The sequence below is a fragment of the Cervus elaphus genome, chromosome 16 (genome assembly GCF_910594005.1).
Source record: "Cervus elaphus chromosome 16, mCerEla1.1, whole genome shotgun sequence".
In the NCBI taxonomy this organism is placed as follows: Eukaryota; Metazoa; Chordata; class Mammalia; order Artiodactyla; family Cervidae; genus Cervus; species Cervus elaphus.
In genome coordinates, this window is record NC_057830.1 from 38177804 (window position 1) to 38196786 (window position 18983).

At 43.6% G+C, this 18983-nt stretch overlaps 1 protein-coding gene across 2 annotated transcripts in view; it reads right to left on the reverse strand.

Annotated features, from left to right (window-relative positions):
- The window catches only part of DOCK5 (dedicator of cytokinesis 5), a 281193-nt gene that overhangs the window by 137420 nt on the left and 124790 nt on the right, over positions 1-18983 (reverse strand). For both annotated transcript variants that reach the window (XR_006345828.1, XM_043927733.1), the window contains exons 6-10: positions 12852-13000; positions 8650-8785; positions 7269-7426; positions 5153-5234; positions 1917-2046 (exon numbers count right to left, since the gene is read on the reverse strand). Coding sequence is in view for 1 of the 2 variants with exons in the window: in XM_043927733.1 (XP_043783668.1) it covers positions 1917-2046; positions 5153-5234; positions 7269-7426; positions 8650-8785; positions 12852-13000 (655 nt within the window). In the remaining variant the exon portion in view is untranslated. The remainder of the gene's footprint in view (positions 1-1916; positions 2047-5152; positions 5235-7268; positions 7427-8649; positions 8786-12851; positions 13001-18983) is intronic.

Sequence of the window (18983 nt, forward strand, 5' to 3'; positions counted from 1 at the left end):
AAGATTCCAACAGACAAACAGGCTTTACCCAGAGGCTTTACGCAGAACCTGGCAGTGAGGGAGAACAAGGGGTATCTACACGGGCACCACCAGAAGCTAGTAACCAAGTGGTGAGCACAGGGCGTCTGAGGTTAACACTTACAACCAAAGTCATCGTGCACTGTCTCTAGGCCTTCTCTTTCCTTCCTCCCTCTTTTCTTTCTTTTAAATTATTTTTATTGTGGAAAAATAAATACATAAAATGGGGCCTCCCAGGTGGCGCTAGCAGTAAAGAACCCACCTGCAAATGGAGGAGACCTAAGAGACTCGGATTTTCAATCCCTGGGTCGGGAAGATCCGCTGAAGGAAGAAATGGCAACCCGCTCCAGTATTCTTGCCCGGAGTATCCCATGGACAGGGGGACCTGGCAGGTTACAGTCCGTGGGGTTGCAAAGAGTCAGACATGACTAAAGCAACGCAGCACGCACGCACACATACATAACATGAAATTTACCATTCGACCATTTAAAAATGTACAGCTCAGTGGCACTGAAAGCTTTCACACTGGGACTTCTCTGACAGGCCTGTGCTTAAGATTTTGTCTTCTACTGTATAGCACAGGCAACTCTACTCAATACTTTGACCTATATGGGAAAAGAATCTAAAAAAGAGTGGATATATGTAAATGTGTAAAAGCTTCACTCTTCTATACACCTGAAACCAATATAACATTGTAAGTCAACTATGGTCCAATAAAAATTTTTAATAAAAAAGAAAAAAAAAGACTTCATCTTCTAATGCAGGGGGTGGGGGGCTCTATTTCTAGATAGGGAGCTATGATGCCACATGTCTTGTGGCCAAAGAACCAGATACATAGGCAGCAGAAGCAATACTGTAACAAAATCAATAAAGATTTTAAAAAAGGTCCACACCAAAAAAAGTCTTCAAAAATTAAAACATTCACACTGTCACGCAGCCATCACCACTATCCACCTCCAGATGTTTTTCTCTTCCCAAACGGAAACTCTGTACCCCTTTAAAAAACACCTCCTCATTGGGTCCCCTCACCCTGTCACCTGGGTCTCTAGGAACTACCATTCTACTTTCGGTCTCTGTAAATGTGATCGCTCTAGATTCCTCATAAAAGTGAGTTATCATACAGTATTCATCTTTTTGTGACTGGCTTAATTCACTTAACGCAGCATCCTCAAAGTTTCTTCATGCTGAAGCATGTGACAGAATTTTCAAACTGCTTCAGGCTGTTCCATTGTAGGGAGAAACCCTTTTGTTTATCCATTCATCCATCAACAGACACCTGGGTTACTCCTACCATTTGGCTATTGTGACCAATGCGCTGCTGTAAACAAGAGTATAAGGATGGGCAGGTACACACTGCTACCTTTAAAATGGATAATCAACACGCAACTACTGTATACAGTGCGTGGAACTCTGCAAGGCCATGGGACAGCCTGGATGCAAGGGGGGTCTGGAGAAGAATGGATCCATGTATCGGTATGGATGAGTCCCCCTACACGGTTCACCTGAAACCATCCCAACATTGTCAATCGGCTATACCCCAAGATAAACAAAAAATCCAAAAGAAAAAGATAACCAAGATTGATCTATTGTATAGCATAGGGAACTCTACTCAATATTCTGATAACCTACATGAGAAATGAATCTGAGAAAGAATGAATATATGTATAACTGAACACTTCGACATACACCTGAAACTAACACAACATGGAAATCAACTGTACTCCAATCAAGGATTTTTTTAAAGTCGAAAGAACTATAGACCCTGATTTCACTTGGTTTGAGTGCAGGGAAGGAGGATTGCTGGATCCTAAGTTCTACATTTAATTTTTTTAGGCCCCCATCACACTGTCTCCCCAGCAGCCACACCCTGCTGCGTCCACCTCGGGGCCTTTCTGTACCTGCGACGCCAAAGGGTCTCCGGAGCCCACATGTGTGTTTCTTGCCTTCCTTCAGCTCCATGTGGCCGACCCGAACAATCTGGCACACGAGGCTGATGCGGGGCCGGATGAGATCTGTGCTGCTAAGGTCCTGTGGGGCAGAAAGCAAAGAAGGAGGTCACGTTGCATCACCCTCTCACCTCGTTTTTCCTGTTCACTCTACAATGAAATACTGTTCAGAGCATACTTTTTAAACATTATTTATTTGTTTATTGGCTGTAACTGTTCTTAGTTGGGGCATGTGGGATCTAGTTCCCTGACCAAGGATCGAACTCGGCTTCCTAGCGTTAGAAGCCCAGAGTCTTAGCCCCTGGACCACCAGGGAAGTCCCCAGAGCACCATTCTTAATGCTCAAATATCATAATGACTCCTCTCCTCCCCGAATCCGCATCCAGCCAAGATGCGGCATCATAGGAAAATGACTGTATTTTAAAAAAGAATTAAAAAAAAAAAAATTCCCCAGCTCCTACTTCAAATTTATAAATCAGATCATATTCATCCTCAAGTCTTCAGCTTATTCAGGGTCCTTTGTCACATCCACTTTATATTCTGCCAGGGCATATCTGAGCACCAGGTACCTTCCAGTGCCAAATGAAATTAAAACTTATGAGACACTGACATTTATTTTGTATGCACACAGGCTGGTGATATTTCATTTTACCTTCCAAATAATCCTGTGAGGCAACTATAACACAGAAATTTACATGCTCTGCTTTCTGTAATTATTCCTCTGTTTTCTGAGAGGTATCCATTGAGAGCTTCTCAGATTGTGTTGATTAATGAGAAATGTGTGGATGAAATGTCTCTGTCTTTTTGTGGCTCATGCTCTAAGCTTTTTTGTACTCCTAGGATGGGTGAGTAAACCCACAAAGCTCACATAACTCATTCACCTTAACATCAGAAATGATTTAACTGCATCTCAAATTCTTTTCATGAAACAGCTTCCCAAGGCCTCTTTACTGAATCAAGAAAGAACTTTTTAAACAATCAGTTCACATCTATTCTCTATAATCAAGTTAACTCAGGGCTCCAAGCTAGGAATATATACCGGTGACAGTATCAACCTTGAGTTTCTACTTTAGATTTTGTGAGGCGCTTCTGTTAACAGAGAGACTTCAAGTGCCTCAGACAGTAAGAATCTGCCTGCAGTGCCGGAGACCTGGGTTCGATCCCGGGGTCGGGAAGATGCCCTGAAGAAAGCAATGACTATCCACTCCAGTATTCTTGCCTGGAGAATTCTATGTACAGAGGAGCCTGGTGGGCTGCAGTCCATGGAGTCGAAGAGTTGGACATGACTGAGAGACAAACATACAACACAAGCGCCTGGTGACATGTACTGGGGCGCACCGACAGTATTTAATAACATGCAGTCGTTCACAAATGAACTTTCTGTTCATGTTTAAGGACCAAGGAATCAGTCACGTTTTACCTAATAGAAAAAGTTGGACATGAATTTGCATATAGGAAGAGCCTACTTGGTAGGGGGAGAAGGGAGGATGAGTGAATCGCAGCTATTTCAAAACAGTGTTAATTAAAAGATGGACCAACAATTTAATAATATCTTAAAAAAAGTTTTTTTAATAATGTACATACTGACTGATAAATGTCTTTTTATTTCAGGGGAAAAAACCCCACATATCTCAGCATTGAGGAAATACTGTTTTGGGGAAGAGTTCTAGACTCTTTCTCGTCCACACTTACTAAGTGGTAAAGGTATAGATGGGTCTGTGCAGAGACAGAAACAGACCACTCTCGTCCCAGGGGTAGAGTTTCAACGGACGGAACAAACAATGAGAAGTTGGAAGGAAGGGAAGGAGGAAGAACAAGCCTGTACTGGTGTTACAGGAAGAACAAAATCTGATTGCAAGTTGGATCTGTTTACTTTAACCTTTGCTCCCATAGCTTTTGTTCACTGAAAGGACTCCGTCTACACATAACGGCCTGCCTCAGGGCCATAGTGCCTTTGTTCAGGGAAACATCATGATCCTGTCCACCCGGGAAGGGCTTCAAGGCAGAAGAAATGAACACATCCCCTCCCCAAGGCTGGCCATTCCAGGAGATATTTGAGAGACTTATGGACTTCCTCCCCTCCTCCCCCTTCCCTGTTCTATAAAAGATAACTGGCATCCAGACCCTGATAAAATGGTTATTTTGAGACACTAGTCTGCCATCTTCTTGGTCAGCTGGCTTTCCCAATAAAGTTGTTATTCATTGCCTCAACACCTTGTCTCCTGACTTACTGGCCTGTCCAGTGGCAAGCAGAGCAAGCCTGAACCTGGTAACACCCAGACCACTGCTCCTATCACTTCCTTTGGTACTTTAATCTTAGACTCTTGTTTTCTTTGCTGTAAGAGGGACTAAGAAGAATAAGCAGACAAAATATGGGGGTGGCTTAAGGGAGGAAGAAAGGAAGAAAGGGGCGTCAGCATCTCTTTTAGGCTTACTGGGAGCTGGGAAACCCACCCACTGTTCAAAGCAGTTGGCAGCAGCTCCAGGACTTTTCAAGCACTGATGTCAAAAAAAGTGCAAGAACCCCAAGAGAGTTCCTAGCCTATGAGAAAGAGTCAGCAGATTCCAAGCCATAGCTCAATACATTTCCTGGCTCTCAATCCATAGACAGCAGCACAACTCCCACGGTGGGGAAATGGAGAAACAGAGGGAAAAGTCCATTAAAATACAAGCCAAAAGAAAAGTCTAGCCCGGTCTTTGCCCAGGCAGTAACTTTGACCTGGAAGACTCCTCTCTTTATCTGCACAGCTTACTCCCTCTTCAATTGGAAGTTCTTACTCCAAAGCTCCTTCTCAATGAGAGCAGCCCTGACTTACTTAAGACAACAAGCCTCCCCCAGGCCAGAAACTCCCAATTCTCCCAAAGCACTCATGACCTCTAACATTCTGTACAAAGTACTCATCTACCTGATTATTATTGTCTGCTCCTTTGGGACAAAAAAACCTCTGGCGAATCAGGACATTCTTATCTGATGTGTTTACTGATGTATGTCAAGTGCCTAGAGCAGAGCCTGGTCTCTAACAGGTGCTCAATAAATATTTGGTGAATAAATGAGCGGATTATTCCTGCTAGAGAGATTATGAGAACTGTTATTTTCATGTTTTCAGTTTTTAAGTTTTCCATATACTTACCACATGTACTCGAAAACATCATAAACCAAGGAAGGGTTAAACACAAGTAGGACTTACAGTAAAGACCGCTTGAAGGTTATTGAGCTTCTCGATTTCCTTGGGCATTCCATTACTACCCCAACGAATTAGGTAGTTTTCACTGGTGAAGGGAAAGAAAAATATTCTCAGTGAGCACCTGAGTGGGGAGGAAGCTGCTCTCAGTACAGGCTTAATAGGGTCAAAAGGCGGTCCAGAAGAGCTCAGTGAAATTCAGGCAGGACTGAGGCCACACCAAGGACCATTCTCTGGGGTTCTGGCTACAGCCCAGTTCCTAGAGGCACGCCGAGTACAGCCCCATGACAAGCACTGCTCAAGATGGGCGCAGACACAGTACATTTAGCAAAGCTGAAATTCATACAGAGGATTTGAGATGAAAGAAAGACTCCCGATAGGATCTGGTCGAACGTACAGTGCTTGTCATGGGGCTGTACTCGGCGTGCCTCTAGGAACTGGGCTGCAGCCAGAACCCCAGAGAATGGTCCTTGGTGTGGCCTCAGTCCTGCCTGAATTTCACTGAGCTCTGTAAATCCATGGCTGATTCATGTCAATGTATGGCAAAAACCACTACAATACTATAAAGTAATTAGCCTCCAAATAACAAAAATAAAGGGAAAAAAAGAATTGTTCCAAGTCCATTCCCTGGAATCCACATCAACACGCTCCCATAAGATTTCCATTTTAGAAACAATTTTAACCATCTTCTCAATAATAAATATGCTTTCTTAGCTGCTCACCAGCAGATGACTGTAGGTTGAACAAAGTCTACTATTATTCCTTCAAGTCTTTGAAATTTTATAACCATTACTTTTTTAGAGCAGTTTAGATTCATATAGCCAGTTGAGAGGAAGGTACAGACTTTCCTATGCCCCACTCCATTCCTGGGTTTCCCTGGTGGCTCAGTTGGCAAAGAATCCGCCTGTAATGCAGGAGACCCAGTTTTGACCCCTGAAATGGGAAGATCCCCTGGAGAAAGCAATGGCTACCCACTCCAGTACTCTTGCTTGGAGAATTCTATGGACAGAAGAGTCTGGCGGGCTACAGTCTATGGGGTCGCAGAGTCGAACACGATGAGCGACTAACAACACAACAGGACTCCACGCCCAGCCTCCCCCTTTATCAACAGCCCCCAGCAGAGAGGTGGATTCATTGTTATAATCACTGAACCTACCCTGAGATGTCATTATTACCCAGAGTCTGTGGTTTGCATTAGGGGTCGCTCTTGATGTTGGATACTCCATGAGTATGTAAAAATGGGTAAGGACACACATCCTCTATGACAGTATCATATCGGACAGTTTCACTGCCCTAAAACCCTCAGTGCTCTGCTGGGTCATCACTCCCTCGCTCCACTCCTACAGTTTTTTGAATTCCTGCATCCCTGTCACCATGGTCTGATGAGTTTTTATTTAATTATTTTTAATTGGAGGATAAGTGCTTTATAATGTTGAGTTGGTTTCTACCATGTATCAACATGTATCAGCCACAGGTGTATGTATGTCCCCTCCTTCTTGACCCTCCCTCCTACCCCATCCAGGTTGTCACAGAGCACTGGGTTTGAGTTCCCTGCATCATACAGCAAATACCCACTGGCTATTGACTTAACACATGGTAACAGATACGTTTCCACGCTGCTCTTTCAGATCACCCACCCGGTCCTCCCCCTGCTGTGTCCACAAGTCTATTCTCCATGTCTGCATCTCTACTGCTGCTCTGCAAACAGGTTCGTCAGTACCATCTTTCCAGATTCCATATATATGCGTTAACATATGATATTTGTTATCTCTCTCTGATTTACTTCACTTTATATAATAGGCTCTAGGTTCATCCACCTCATTAGAACTGACTAAAATGCATTTCTTTTTATGGCTGAGTAATATTCCACTGTATATATGTACCACAACTTCTTTATTCCGATGAGTTTTATGAGATTTCTAAGACCGAGTGAAGACATGAACTATTACTGCAGTTTCAGTGGTCACTCAGAAAAGCATAGCTATTGTCCACTGCCTTGAAATCCTCCCCTTCTTCTCCATCTTCCCTTCTCAAACTCAGCAAAGAAATCCTCAGGGAGGTAGGTAGGTGAAGGTTGGGTATTTTCACAAGATTGACGGCAGACGACCTGGGTCTCCGCTACCTGATGAACTTGGACTGGTCCGGGTCATAGAGGGCCATGAACAACTCTGCATCTTCCCCGATATTGCAGACAAAGTTCTTGAAGTTCACAAAGAGGCCGTAGGTGTGGACAGCACTGAAGATGGACTGGCCCCGCAGATCCAGGTTCTGCAGAATGGACTGAACACAGAGGACGGGAGAGAAAATCATCTTGGTTTCAGCCAATGGGAAACACTGGCAAAGACACTGGCCTCCAAACGGGGGCCAGAGATAATTACTGGGTTGGCCAAAACATTCACTCAGGTTTCTCCATTAGGAAGACACAGAAAAACACAAGCGGACTTTATGGCCAACCCAGTACCACCCCAAACAAGCACTTACTAAGAAAGTAAATGTGAGGAGACAAGTAATCAAGTGACCAAAATAGAATTATTATTTTTAATGACGGTCTTGTGAAAGGCCTTGAACCCAAATAGTTCAATAAATGCTATCTAAAGAGCATATATCTAAAGGTTATAATAACTCATGGTTTTAATGGCTTTGAGAAGTTCTCATCTCTCTCACAATGGCTTCTGGGGAAACCTCAAAAGCATAAAATTCATGATTCATTATCTTTCTTTGGGAGAATGACTCTCATCGTAAATAAGACTCCACTGGACAGGTCTGTCCTCAGCCATAGTTAGCCATTAGACCCAGAAACACAATGAAATGTCATTACAACTGTACTAAAAAAAATAAAATCTACAAATTAAAGAAAATAAATAGTACTCTTCACTCATTAGAACAGAAAGACTGGAAGAACATACACCAAAACATCAGTATGGTTGGGCAGTCATAACGTAGGTGACTTTTTTCTTCTTCTGTACCTTTCAAATCTTTATTTATTGTCCAGTTACAATTTTTTAAATCTCCCAAAAACTTCATTTGTAAATATTATTGTTATTTCCTTTAGAAATCATAATCTATGGACCAAATACAAAAGTTTAAACAGTCAAAGGGGTTCTCTCGCACCCAGTTCTACTCAGAGGTATCCATTAATGGTCAATTTCTTGGCTATCACTACAGAGTTAGTCTACACAGAAGTAAGCACAGATGTATATTCTTTTTTGAAATACATATAACAGTATTTTATACACAGGGTTCTTGCATCTTGCTGTTTTCCATGTAATATATATCTTTGCAATCTTTCCAGGTCAACATATACTGCCGCCTTGTTCTTTGTTATATTTTGCTTCTAAAATAAGAAAATGGATATTTCTTCTCAACAACATTGCCACCTCTGCTGTCAATGACTCCCTTTCCTTCGTTAAAAACAAACCAAAAAAGAGCAAAATAACAAACAAAAAAGCAAAAGCAAAAACAGAACCTCCATGGCCAAGGTCTGCACATTTCAGGAAGCTTACCTTCTCCTCTTGGATCTTTTCCTCAATCCTCTTTGAGGCCATTTCATGGGCCTTGAAGAGGGCGATGGTGCTGGTTTCATCTGGGTCCAAGATGTTCCCGTTGTCATCCCGCACGACCAGATCCAACCCCAGCATTCTAGAAACAAAGGAGTGGTCAGCTGGTTCTCCCTACCAGGAGCAGACTCTTTTCTGAAGAATCTTCATGGAGGGACCACCCTGGTGGTCCAGTGGTTAAGAATTCGCCTCCCAATGCAAGGGTCGTGGGTGTGATCTCTGGTCTGGGAAGATCCCACATAAACCCTGGGGCAACTAAGCCCATGTGCCACAACTGCTGAACCTCACCTCTACAGCGGCAAGAGCAGAGCCCACGTGCCAAGAGTCACTGCTCTGCAACGAGATGATGCTACAATGAGAAGCCCGAACACTGCAATTAGAAGGCTGCCCCCACTCGCCACAACTAGAGAAAGCCCGTGTGCAGCTACAAAGACCCAGCACAGTCATAAATAGAAAATAAAGAGTTTTCATCGAAGAACCCAGAGGATTCAGATGAAAGGCTGGGTGCTGGACAAGATAAGACGAGAGTTCACTGAATTTTCTTTCAATTTCTGCCTTCTTTCCAAACAAAAACAATGCTAAAAGACTTAGGATAATGCTACCCAAGCTTGTAAATGATATGCAAAGTGATTTGGTCCCAAGAACCTCAATGCAAAATGCAAAACTGGCACTCATTCTAACCAAAATCCTCTAACCAAGGCTTCTTTGCCCCTAATCATCTGTAGTTTGCTATGGGAACTTCTATGAAAGACAAATGCTCAAATACTGGGGTACTTGTCCTGCTTTCCTTAAAAGCACAGGCATGGGGGATAGTACTTCATTCAAGATTATCTTAAAGGAGACTGGCACTGGTATCACAAAATCTATCTCAGAACAAGGACTTTGGTGTCAGCTGAACCAAAATTTACATCCTGGTTTTAACACTTGCTAGCAAGGTGATTTAGGGTAATCTACATTAAAAAAAACAAAAAAACAAAAAAAAACTATTTATTTGGCTGTGTTGGGTCTTAGTTGCAGAACACAGGATCTTTCGTTGCAGCATGCAGCTTTCTCTTTAGTTGTGGTTCATGAGCTTAGTTCCCAACCAGGGATTGAAACCAAGTCCCCTGCACTGGAAGGCGGATTCTTTACCACTGGACCACCAGGGAAGTCCCTGAGTAATCTACTTAATTTTGCAAAACCCTGGGTTCCTCATCTGTAAACACACTCTGTCAGGACTACAGGGGAATTTAATGAGATAATGCACATAAAGCACCCAATATCTAGCATATATCATGCTTTCAATGAATGTTAGTTTTGACTACAGAAACTGGCACAGGAAACCTCTGGCTCTGTTAAGTAAACATAGCTCTGGGTGCTGCATGGCAATAGTAAGGCCCATAGGCTCCCTGCCTGGCACCATCCCACCAAGGCTTTTATGCCCAACACCAAAGCAGAAAAAACTGTGCTTAGTTCTAAGAAACTGGGGATTGTGGTGGAAACACGATACTGCAATCTGAATTCCCAGTGAGCATTCCAGGCACTAGCAATCTAGGAGTGGGGATGTCCAAACGGCAAGAAAACTCAGGCATAATAGTGTCAAGACATGTGTCAAGTCTTTGGGAAGAAAGCAAAAATGCCTAATTTCCCTCTGCCCTGTTTTATGGCTTCTCCATCAACAATCTGGCAGCCTTGTCATGGCAGCCAGACCCACAGGCCACCCAGGATCAGGAGCGACAGCCCATGTTGGCCTCTCAGAGACTGAGTCATGGATGCACCGACAGAGCAGCTTCATTTCTCGAGCTGCTTCCAAGGGCTGAAATAGAAGGCAGGCATGTCCTGCTGTTTGTGGGATGTCACCATCTTGCAGCAGAGACCAGGGGCCCCCAGGCTGATGCCACACCGTGCCAAGACTCAAAAATACGCTGGCAGTGTATGTGCCAGAGAAAGCTGCCTATCCCCTCTTAGCTGCTTAAGAACCTCCCGGCACTGCTTTAAAATTGCGGTGTTGGAGAAGACTCTTGAGAGTCCTTCGGACTGCAAGGAGATCAAACCAATCAATCTGAAAGGAAATCAACCCTGAATATTGGAAGGACTGATACATATTAGAAGGACTGATGCTGAAACTGAAGCTCCAATACTTTGGCCCCTGATGCAAAAAACTGACTCACTGGAAGAGACCCTGATGCTGGGAAGGACTGAGGCCAGGAGGAGAAGGGGGTGAGAGAGAATGAGATGATCTGATGGCATCATCGACTCAGCAGACATGAATTTTAGCAAACTCCAGGAGACAGCGAAGGACGGGGAAGCCTGGTGTGCTGCAGTCCGTGGGGCTGCAGAGTCAGACGTGACTTAGCAACTAAACAACAACAAAAACTGAAACTAAATGTCAAATGAATCATCAGCAAACACTGAGAAACCGGTCCAGTGTTTCAGCAAGAGCTGGGCAGGAGGGCTGAATCCCGGGTCACAGTCAGTTTTGATGAATTAATTGAATCTTTCATTTTCCAAAGGGCAGTAGTATCAGGAACCTACATATATGCTGGGGCCAATGAGAAGCTTAACTAAGAGGTTACTGAGGTTATAGAGGTTACTGAAGACGTAATAGAAGCTAAGAGCATGCTTTGCTATTCTGGCAAATCTGGTTTGCACACAGCATAAACAACAGTTGCACTTAGGGGAAGACAAAGAGAAAGAGAGAGAATGAAGCTGCTGATTTAAAATCCACTGTCAGAGTTCTGTGATGACCTAGAGGGGTGGATGGGCGTAAGGGGAGTACCAAGAGGGACAGGACATGTGTAAACACAGAGCCGATTCACTTCATTCTACAGCAGACAGTAACATAACAGTGTAGAGCAAATATACTCCAATAAAAAATGTAGAACGAAAATCCACTGTTAGAATAAACACAGAGAGGGAAGGAGGGATAAATTAGGAGTCTGCTATCAACATCTGTAACTACTATATATAAAATAGATCATCAACAAGGATCTATTGTATAGCACAGAGAACTCTACTAAATATTCTGTAATAACCTGTATGGGAAAAGAATCTGAAAAAGAATAGATACAGGTAACAGCACAGTTCAGTCGCTCAGTCATGTCCGACTCTTTGTGACCCCATGAACTGCAGCACACCAGGCCCCCCTGTCCATCACCAACTCCCGGAGTTTACCCAAACTCATGCCCATCGAGTTGGTGATAGTATCCAGCCATCTCATCCTCTGTCATCCCCTTCTCCTCCTGCCCCCAATCCCTCCCAGCATCAGGGTCTTTTCCAATGAGACAACTCTTTGCATCAGGTGGCCAAAGTACTGGAGTTTCAGATTCAGCATCAGTCCTTCCAATGAACACCCAGGACTGATCTCCTTTAGGATGGACTGGTTGGATCTCCTTGCAGTCCAAGGGACTCTCAAGAGTCTTCTCCAACACCACAGTTCAAAAGCATCAATTTTTCGGTGCTCAGCTTTCTTCACAGTCCAACTCTCACATCCATACGTGATCACTGGAAAAACCACAACCTTGACTAGACAGACCTTTGTTGGCAAAGTAATGTCTCTGCTTTTAAATATGCTGTCTAGGTTGGTCATAACTTTCCTTCCAAGGAGTAAGTGTCTTTTAATTTCATGGCTGCAGTCACCATCTGCAGTGATCTTGCAGCCCGAAAAAATAAAGTCTGACACTTTCCACTGTTTCCCCTGATGGGACCACATGCCATGATCTTAGTTTTCTGAATGTTATAATTGTAACTAAACCACTTTGCTGGACACCTGAAACTAACACAATTTTGTAAATCACTATACTCCAATATAAAATAAAGCTTAAAAACGAATGAAGACAGAGATTATCTCAGGTCCCAGAAATTGTCAGTTTCTGATGCTCAGACCTTCTGACTTTGTCTCCAGTGGAATTGCTTCCATTCAGGCTCCAGATGCCCGCTCATCTGGTCATCTCCTTGAGACCAGAGATCCAGCACAGGGCCTGTGCTGGCCCATGAAGGGCACTGGCAAAGCTTCTTCTACACAATTAAACGCTTACCAAAGCTGAAAGAAAGCAGTATGCACTATTCTTTGGTGACTCCAAGATCACAAGCCCTTGGGGAGGTGTGTCCTCAGTCTGAATGTGACTGGGTTTTTCCAAGTGCTCAGTGAGATGTCATCCCTGATTTACCTGTTCCCGTGATCAATCTTGGCTGTGACCTTCTTCTTAAGCTCTGCCAGTTCATCTTTGGGGAGGGTGCCAGACAGGATCTGGGACCGCCACTCAATCAGGCTGTACGTCATCTGCTGCAGCTGGCGGAAGAGCGTGACCTTGTTGTTCTAAGGTGGAAAAATGAGGCAGAGGAAAGGACCAAAAAAAAAAATGGTGTGATGGGAGATGAGAACATCTTTTGCCTTGATCCTTTATAAAGTGTTATTTAACCAATTATTCTGCCATATAATGAACTGTGCATTTTGAGGGGACCTCTTTTGGCTCAGTGGGAAAGAAATCTCCTGCCAATGCAGGAGATGTGAGTTTGATCCCTGGGTCAGGAAGATCCCCTGGAGAATGGAATGGCGACCATAATCTAGTATTCTTGCCTGCAAAATTTCATGGACAGAGGAGCCTGGTGGGCTACAGTTCATGAGGTCACAAAGAATCAGACATGACTGAGTGACTGAACATGCATACACAGAGCAAGCTGTGCACTTTGAGGTAACCTCTTTGTATCACTAGGGGTGGCTTTGCCCTGACCCATTCCCATCTCCTCCTCTGCTGCAACTTCAGAAACAGATAACCACTTGTACGATGGATAGGATGGAGGGTTGGTCCTAACTCATAAGTGTACCAATCATCCACGTGCCTTAAACTTCTGCCCATGTTCCTCCCTTGGTTCAAACCAGCCACTTGGGACTTCCCTGGTGGTGTTAAGAATCTGCCTTTCTTTCAATGCAGAGGACATGGATTTGATCCCTGGTTGGGGAACTAAGATCCCACACGCTGAGTGAGGGGCAACTAAGCCCAGGTACCACAGCGAAGATCCAACACAGCCAAAAATAAAAAGAACAGTAAAAACATCCAGTGATTTCCACAGTCCTCCAGACACGCTAGATCATTTTCTAAGTCTCTCCCCATCTTGGCTCCTACCCACATTCCCAGCCACATTGTACACTGATCACTACCTCAAAAATCTGTGCTCCTTCCACGTAAAGCCATGTGTATTCTCCCATGTGTTCCAGATCCTCACAGTGACGTGACTCCTCTACCTGGAACCACTTTTCTCCTCCTCCCCCCAACCCTCCACGTCTCACTCACACAACACACCCTTCTCTAACTGCTAATGCTGATATCTACAGGATCTTAGAAGTCTCTTCCTCAAAACCATAACTCTGGCTTGGCTATCTCTCCCACAAATGCTGGAATTTGCTCCTCTCTCCGCACTCTAGCTGTACCACATTAGCTAGTATTCCTCTCCCCTTCGCTGGTAAGAACCTACAGGACAAGCTTAGTTTTGCATCTCTAGGAGCTGGTACAGAGTAGCCATTCAATAAAATGTACCACAACGATCAATTCTGGATGGGAAAAGAACTGTAATATCAGAGATACGGGATCACAGAAAAGAGAATGTGGCCAATTATCATAAAGTCCCCAGAAAATTGGTATACCATCCTGATAAACGTTAGACCTGGAATAAATGAAACCATTATTTTGGGCTTGAGTAAGAACTTCCTTAACCGAACTAAAATGAACTTACAACCAACTAATTATTTGTGCCTCAAGCATTTTAAGAATCTAGTGCTTGATATTCATACCATTATACCTTGGTTCGATCCAAAGGATTCATTCATTATATTTAAAAAAAGAAAAAAAAACAGTCAATAAGCATTTACCACATGCTAGAAATAAGGTTCCTGTACATTCTAGAAGGAAGGCAGCATTAAATTTTAGATATATGTAAATATATTAAAATATTGAAATACAAACATTTAAATAATATGCATCAATACCATACATAATATTTACATAAATTACATGCATATAACATATATTATATACGTATACACACATGAGATAATTTCAGAAATGATAAAAAGTACAAGAAGGGGACCCCTCTGGTGGTCCAGTGGCTAAAACCTACACTTGCCACACAGAGGGCCTGGGTTCCATCCTTGGTCAGAGAGCTAGATCCCACGTGCTACAACTAAAGAGTTCACATGCCGCAACTAAAACCCAGCGCAGCCAAATAAATAAAAGATTACAATAAATATTAAGAAAAAGAGCAAAAAGGAGGGAGAGCAATATGATAGGGCGTGCCTGGTGGAAGGAGGCCCCCCCAGACAGAATAATCGGGAAAAACTGTTTTGTGAATCCTTTTTGATACACCAATATATGCCATCACCCTCTGTATACTGTGAGACCACTTTTTTTAATTCATAGGTGGAAAGTCATGATACAATTGGATAACATATACTTCCAGAACTATCAGGAATCTTACGATCTCCTGTAAAAACAATGCCAAAAAAAAAAAAAAAAAGCCTCACAAAGAAGTGACTGATGGCCGTCAGGCACATTCCTTAGTGATGCTCCTCTACATCCATCCCAGGGAAGATGCCTGGGCCAGGTATCAACAGCAATCAAGGCTGAAAATATCCAAGATACTCCTCAACAAAGAGGAAATGTAGGGGCTTCCCTGGAAGTTCAGTGGATAAGACTCTGCCTTCCAGCGCACGGGGTATGGGTTCAATCTCTCGTAGGGGAACGAAGATTCCGAATCCTGCATCCCACAGGGTGTGGCCAGAAAGTTAAAAAAAAAAAAAAAAAAGAGTACATGTGGAGTAAAGAGTCCTTAAACTAAGAGCGGACAGTGAAGACAGCAATGGGATTAAAGGTGAGAGCCCCTCGAGAAGTTCAAGGTTCTAGGCAAACAGAGGAGAGAGACGAAGAACACGTTTATCTGTGACTGCGATACTCTCTGATAATCCCCTGGAGAAGGAAATGGCATCCACTCCAGTATTCTTGCATGAAAACCCCATGGTCTGTGGAGCCTGGTGGGCTGCAGTCCACGGGGCCACAAGAGAGTCAGACACGACTTAGCATCTAAACAACTACTTCTAATACCAATGATCTGAAAAGCACAAAACACAAAAGCTGATTAAAATCATGAAATCATCCGCATTTGAGTCTTTTAGCATTTTCTGAACTGTCTTCCTCATCAGTCTTTAGGAAAGCATAAATGAAACTTTTTTTAAAATCTCATTTTTGAAAAGGTAAAATAACCCTGCTTTTTTATTCATTCATTTCCATATAAAATGAAATTTTCCTTGTCTTTCAAACTGAGAAATTAAGCCCATAAAATTTTGCCTTTCAAAGCTGCTAGGCAGAAAAGGATCTTTTATTTCTTGCAAATTATTTGTCTGCTCCTAGTTTTTCTAATATTTTCTCATTTTAATTAAGATATTAGGTCTTATAATATGGAAAAGAAAGAGCTCCAAGTCTCCAGGGACTACCTATGAGAGACAGCTCTTTGTGTGGGATACTTTTTCACAAGTTCTTGGTCTCAATTATATTAGACACTATCCAAGGCAATTTAATTATTGCCTGTCCATATCAGCCTGGCTTGCCAAGAGTTCCCCCCAAGAAGTATGAAGAGGACCATTCTTCTCACGATCACTGTGCCAAGTTAGTTCTGAATAGACAGGCTGGAACACACCAAAGGATGCAGTCTCCGATTGTAAGAAAATGGATTTTATTAACCACATTCCTAAGATTGTTCTAAGAGGATGTTCTGTGCAGGAGCTGGTTCCTGACACTTTATGGATTCCTGGGAAAGCAAGTGAGGACAGGAGAGGGGAAAATCAAGCTCTGCCTATAAAACCAGGAGTCAAAGACTCAGGTCTCCATCCTTACTCCCCGTTAGGGTGCCTTTCCGACCATCTCTAGCCCTACTAACTTCAGTCTCTGTACTAGCGGGCATTCCCTGGTGATTCAGCGGGTTAAGAATCCACCTGCAATGCAAGAGACACAGCAGACGTGGGTTCAATCCCTGGATCAGGAAGATCCTCTGGAGAAGGCAACGGCAACCCACTCCAGTATTCTTGCCTGGAGAATTCCATGGAAAGAGGAGCCTGGGGGGGCTTCATCCAGTCTATGGGGTTACAAAGAGTCAGACACAACTGAGTGACTGAGCACACACACGCACACTGTCACATAATTCAGGAGGGCAAGGAATGTATTTAATAATGTCTTTGATCCTCCCTGCAAAAGTCAGCACAAGTCTGGACACAGGAGTGAACGGAAAGCAAACTGTGACAGCTCGGAGTTAAAATGACTCTGGTTTCAGTTCGAGGAACTTTTTTTAAATGAATTTCTATTGTAGTTGCTGTACGATGCTATGTTGTGTTTTGTTGCAGAGCAAAGTGAATACACACATACTTACATCCCCTCTGGGTAGGATTCCCTTCCCATCTAGGTCACGCCAGAGGACTGAGCGGAGAGCTCCGAGCAACGCAGTAGGTTCTCCTTAGTTGTCGAGCTACACAAAATAGAGAAAGCTAAATGCTCCTCCAACCAGACAGTATAGATATTTCTGCATTTGCTGAAAATGTCTCCCGCTTGGCGATCTTTGAGGTTTCACTTTTTACATTTCTATTCTGGGTATGTTTTTATGATTCTTATGGTTACCTGGGGGCACAGGGAGAAGGGAAGGGATAAACTGGGAGGTCGGAACTGACAGATAAACACCACTATATACATAACAGATAACTAATGAGGACCGACTGGATGGCACAGAGAACGCTACTCAATGCTGTTCTCCTATATGGGGAAAGAATCCAGAAGTGTGGGTATATGTATACATAACTGATTCACTTTGCTATACACCTGAACTAACACAACACTGTAAGTCAATTAAATAGCTATTCTTATTGTTATTTAGTCACTAAATCGTGTCTGACTCTTCAACCCCATGGACTGCAGCCTGCCAGGCTCCTCTGTCCATGGAATTTCCCAGGCAAGAATACTGAAGCAGGTTGCCTTTTCCTTCTCCATGGGATCTTCGTGACCCAGGGATCAAACCCGTATCTCCCGCAAGGGCAAGAGGCTTCTTTACCGCTGAGCCACCTCCAATACAAACCATATATTTAAAAAAAAAAAAAAAAAAAATTTTCTGGAGATAAAAACAAAGTGACAGGAGGAAAAGAAAAACAGCTTTGTCTTCAATAGTAGCAGGAATACAGAAACCATCCATTGAGGAATTTAGACATTCCGGGGTCATGGAGACAATGGTGTCACTCACTGGGTGTCAGAAAAGCCAGATTCTATTCTCCATCTTCTTTCCCAAAGAACGCAGACCACAGTCAAAAGCCTCTGCTCTGGGCCTCTAGCTCACTTCTCCCTCTGCAAGAGAGTCAGGATTGCCTCTGCTCACCAACCCCTCCTCCTCCCTGTAATCGTTCTTTGCTGGAAGTACAGGAGCTTATTAGTTTCCATCTTTAATTTGATCACCAACTTGCTAAGTGACTTTGAGCAAAGTATTCCCTCTGGGATATGACCATCTGTAAAATAAGGGGACCGGCTCCAAGATCCGTTCCCCAGGATAAGCGTCTTGGAGTCCAAGGCTGAGATATTACATTCAATTACTCCTCTAAGCAACTTCCTGATTAACTGTATCTGACCATCTCACTCTGATGTATTCACACACTGGGGTGGCTCTGTATCAAATTGCCCCCATATAATAATAGCTCTTCGAAATGAATCTCGCGTCTTTTCCGAGTATCTGGACCCCGTGGGATCCAGGATGGTATCCAGGTCTCTCTGTGTACTGTGCTGCGCTGACCCTCAGTTCTGGGAAGACGGGAACCACACCTTCCCACTCAGTCTAGTGCTTTCTCTGTCAGACAAAGGCTTTGCCTGGCTAGTGCAAGCTCAGCTTTTAAAGAAAAGATTCCAGTAAAAGACAGATTTTGCCTCTGGAAGCAGTACAAGAAACCCTAAAAGCCAGGTACCATAATCAGAGGAAAACAAAACTGGAAAAATACCCAAAGCACCTCCTCTGCCCTCTTCTGGCCTCATCCCAGCTCCTCTTGCCTCTCATGAGGGCCACACATTGAAACAGGGCTTGTGACCCACAGGTGAAGAACTCGGGCACCAGGACGAAGGCTTCTACAGGACTTTTCTGTCCTTTGGGAATAAGGGACCAGATGTCAGTTTCAACCACGAGGCCAGCTTAAGTACTCAGAGAGTCAATTCCTGGGCAGACGGATAAGAAGTCCGGGGTTCTGAGGAGGAGAAAGGCTCTGGGGTTCTCAAGGAGGAGAAAGCGGT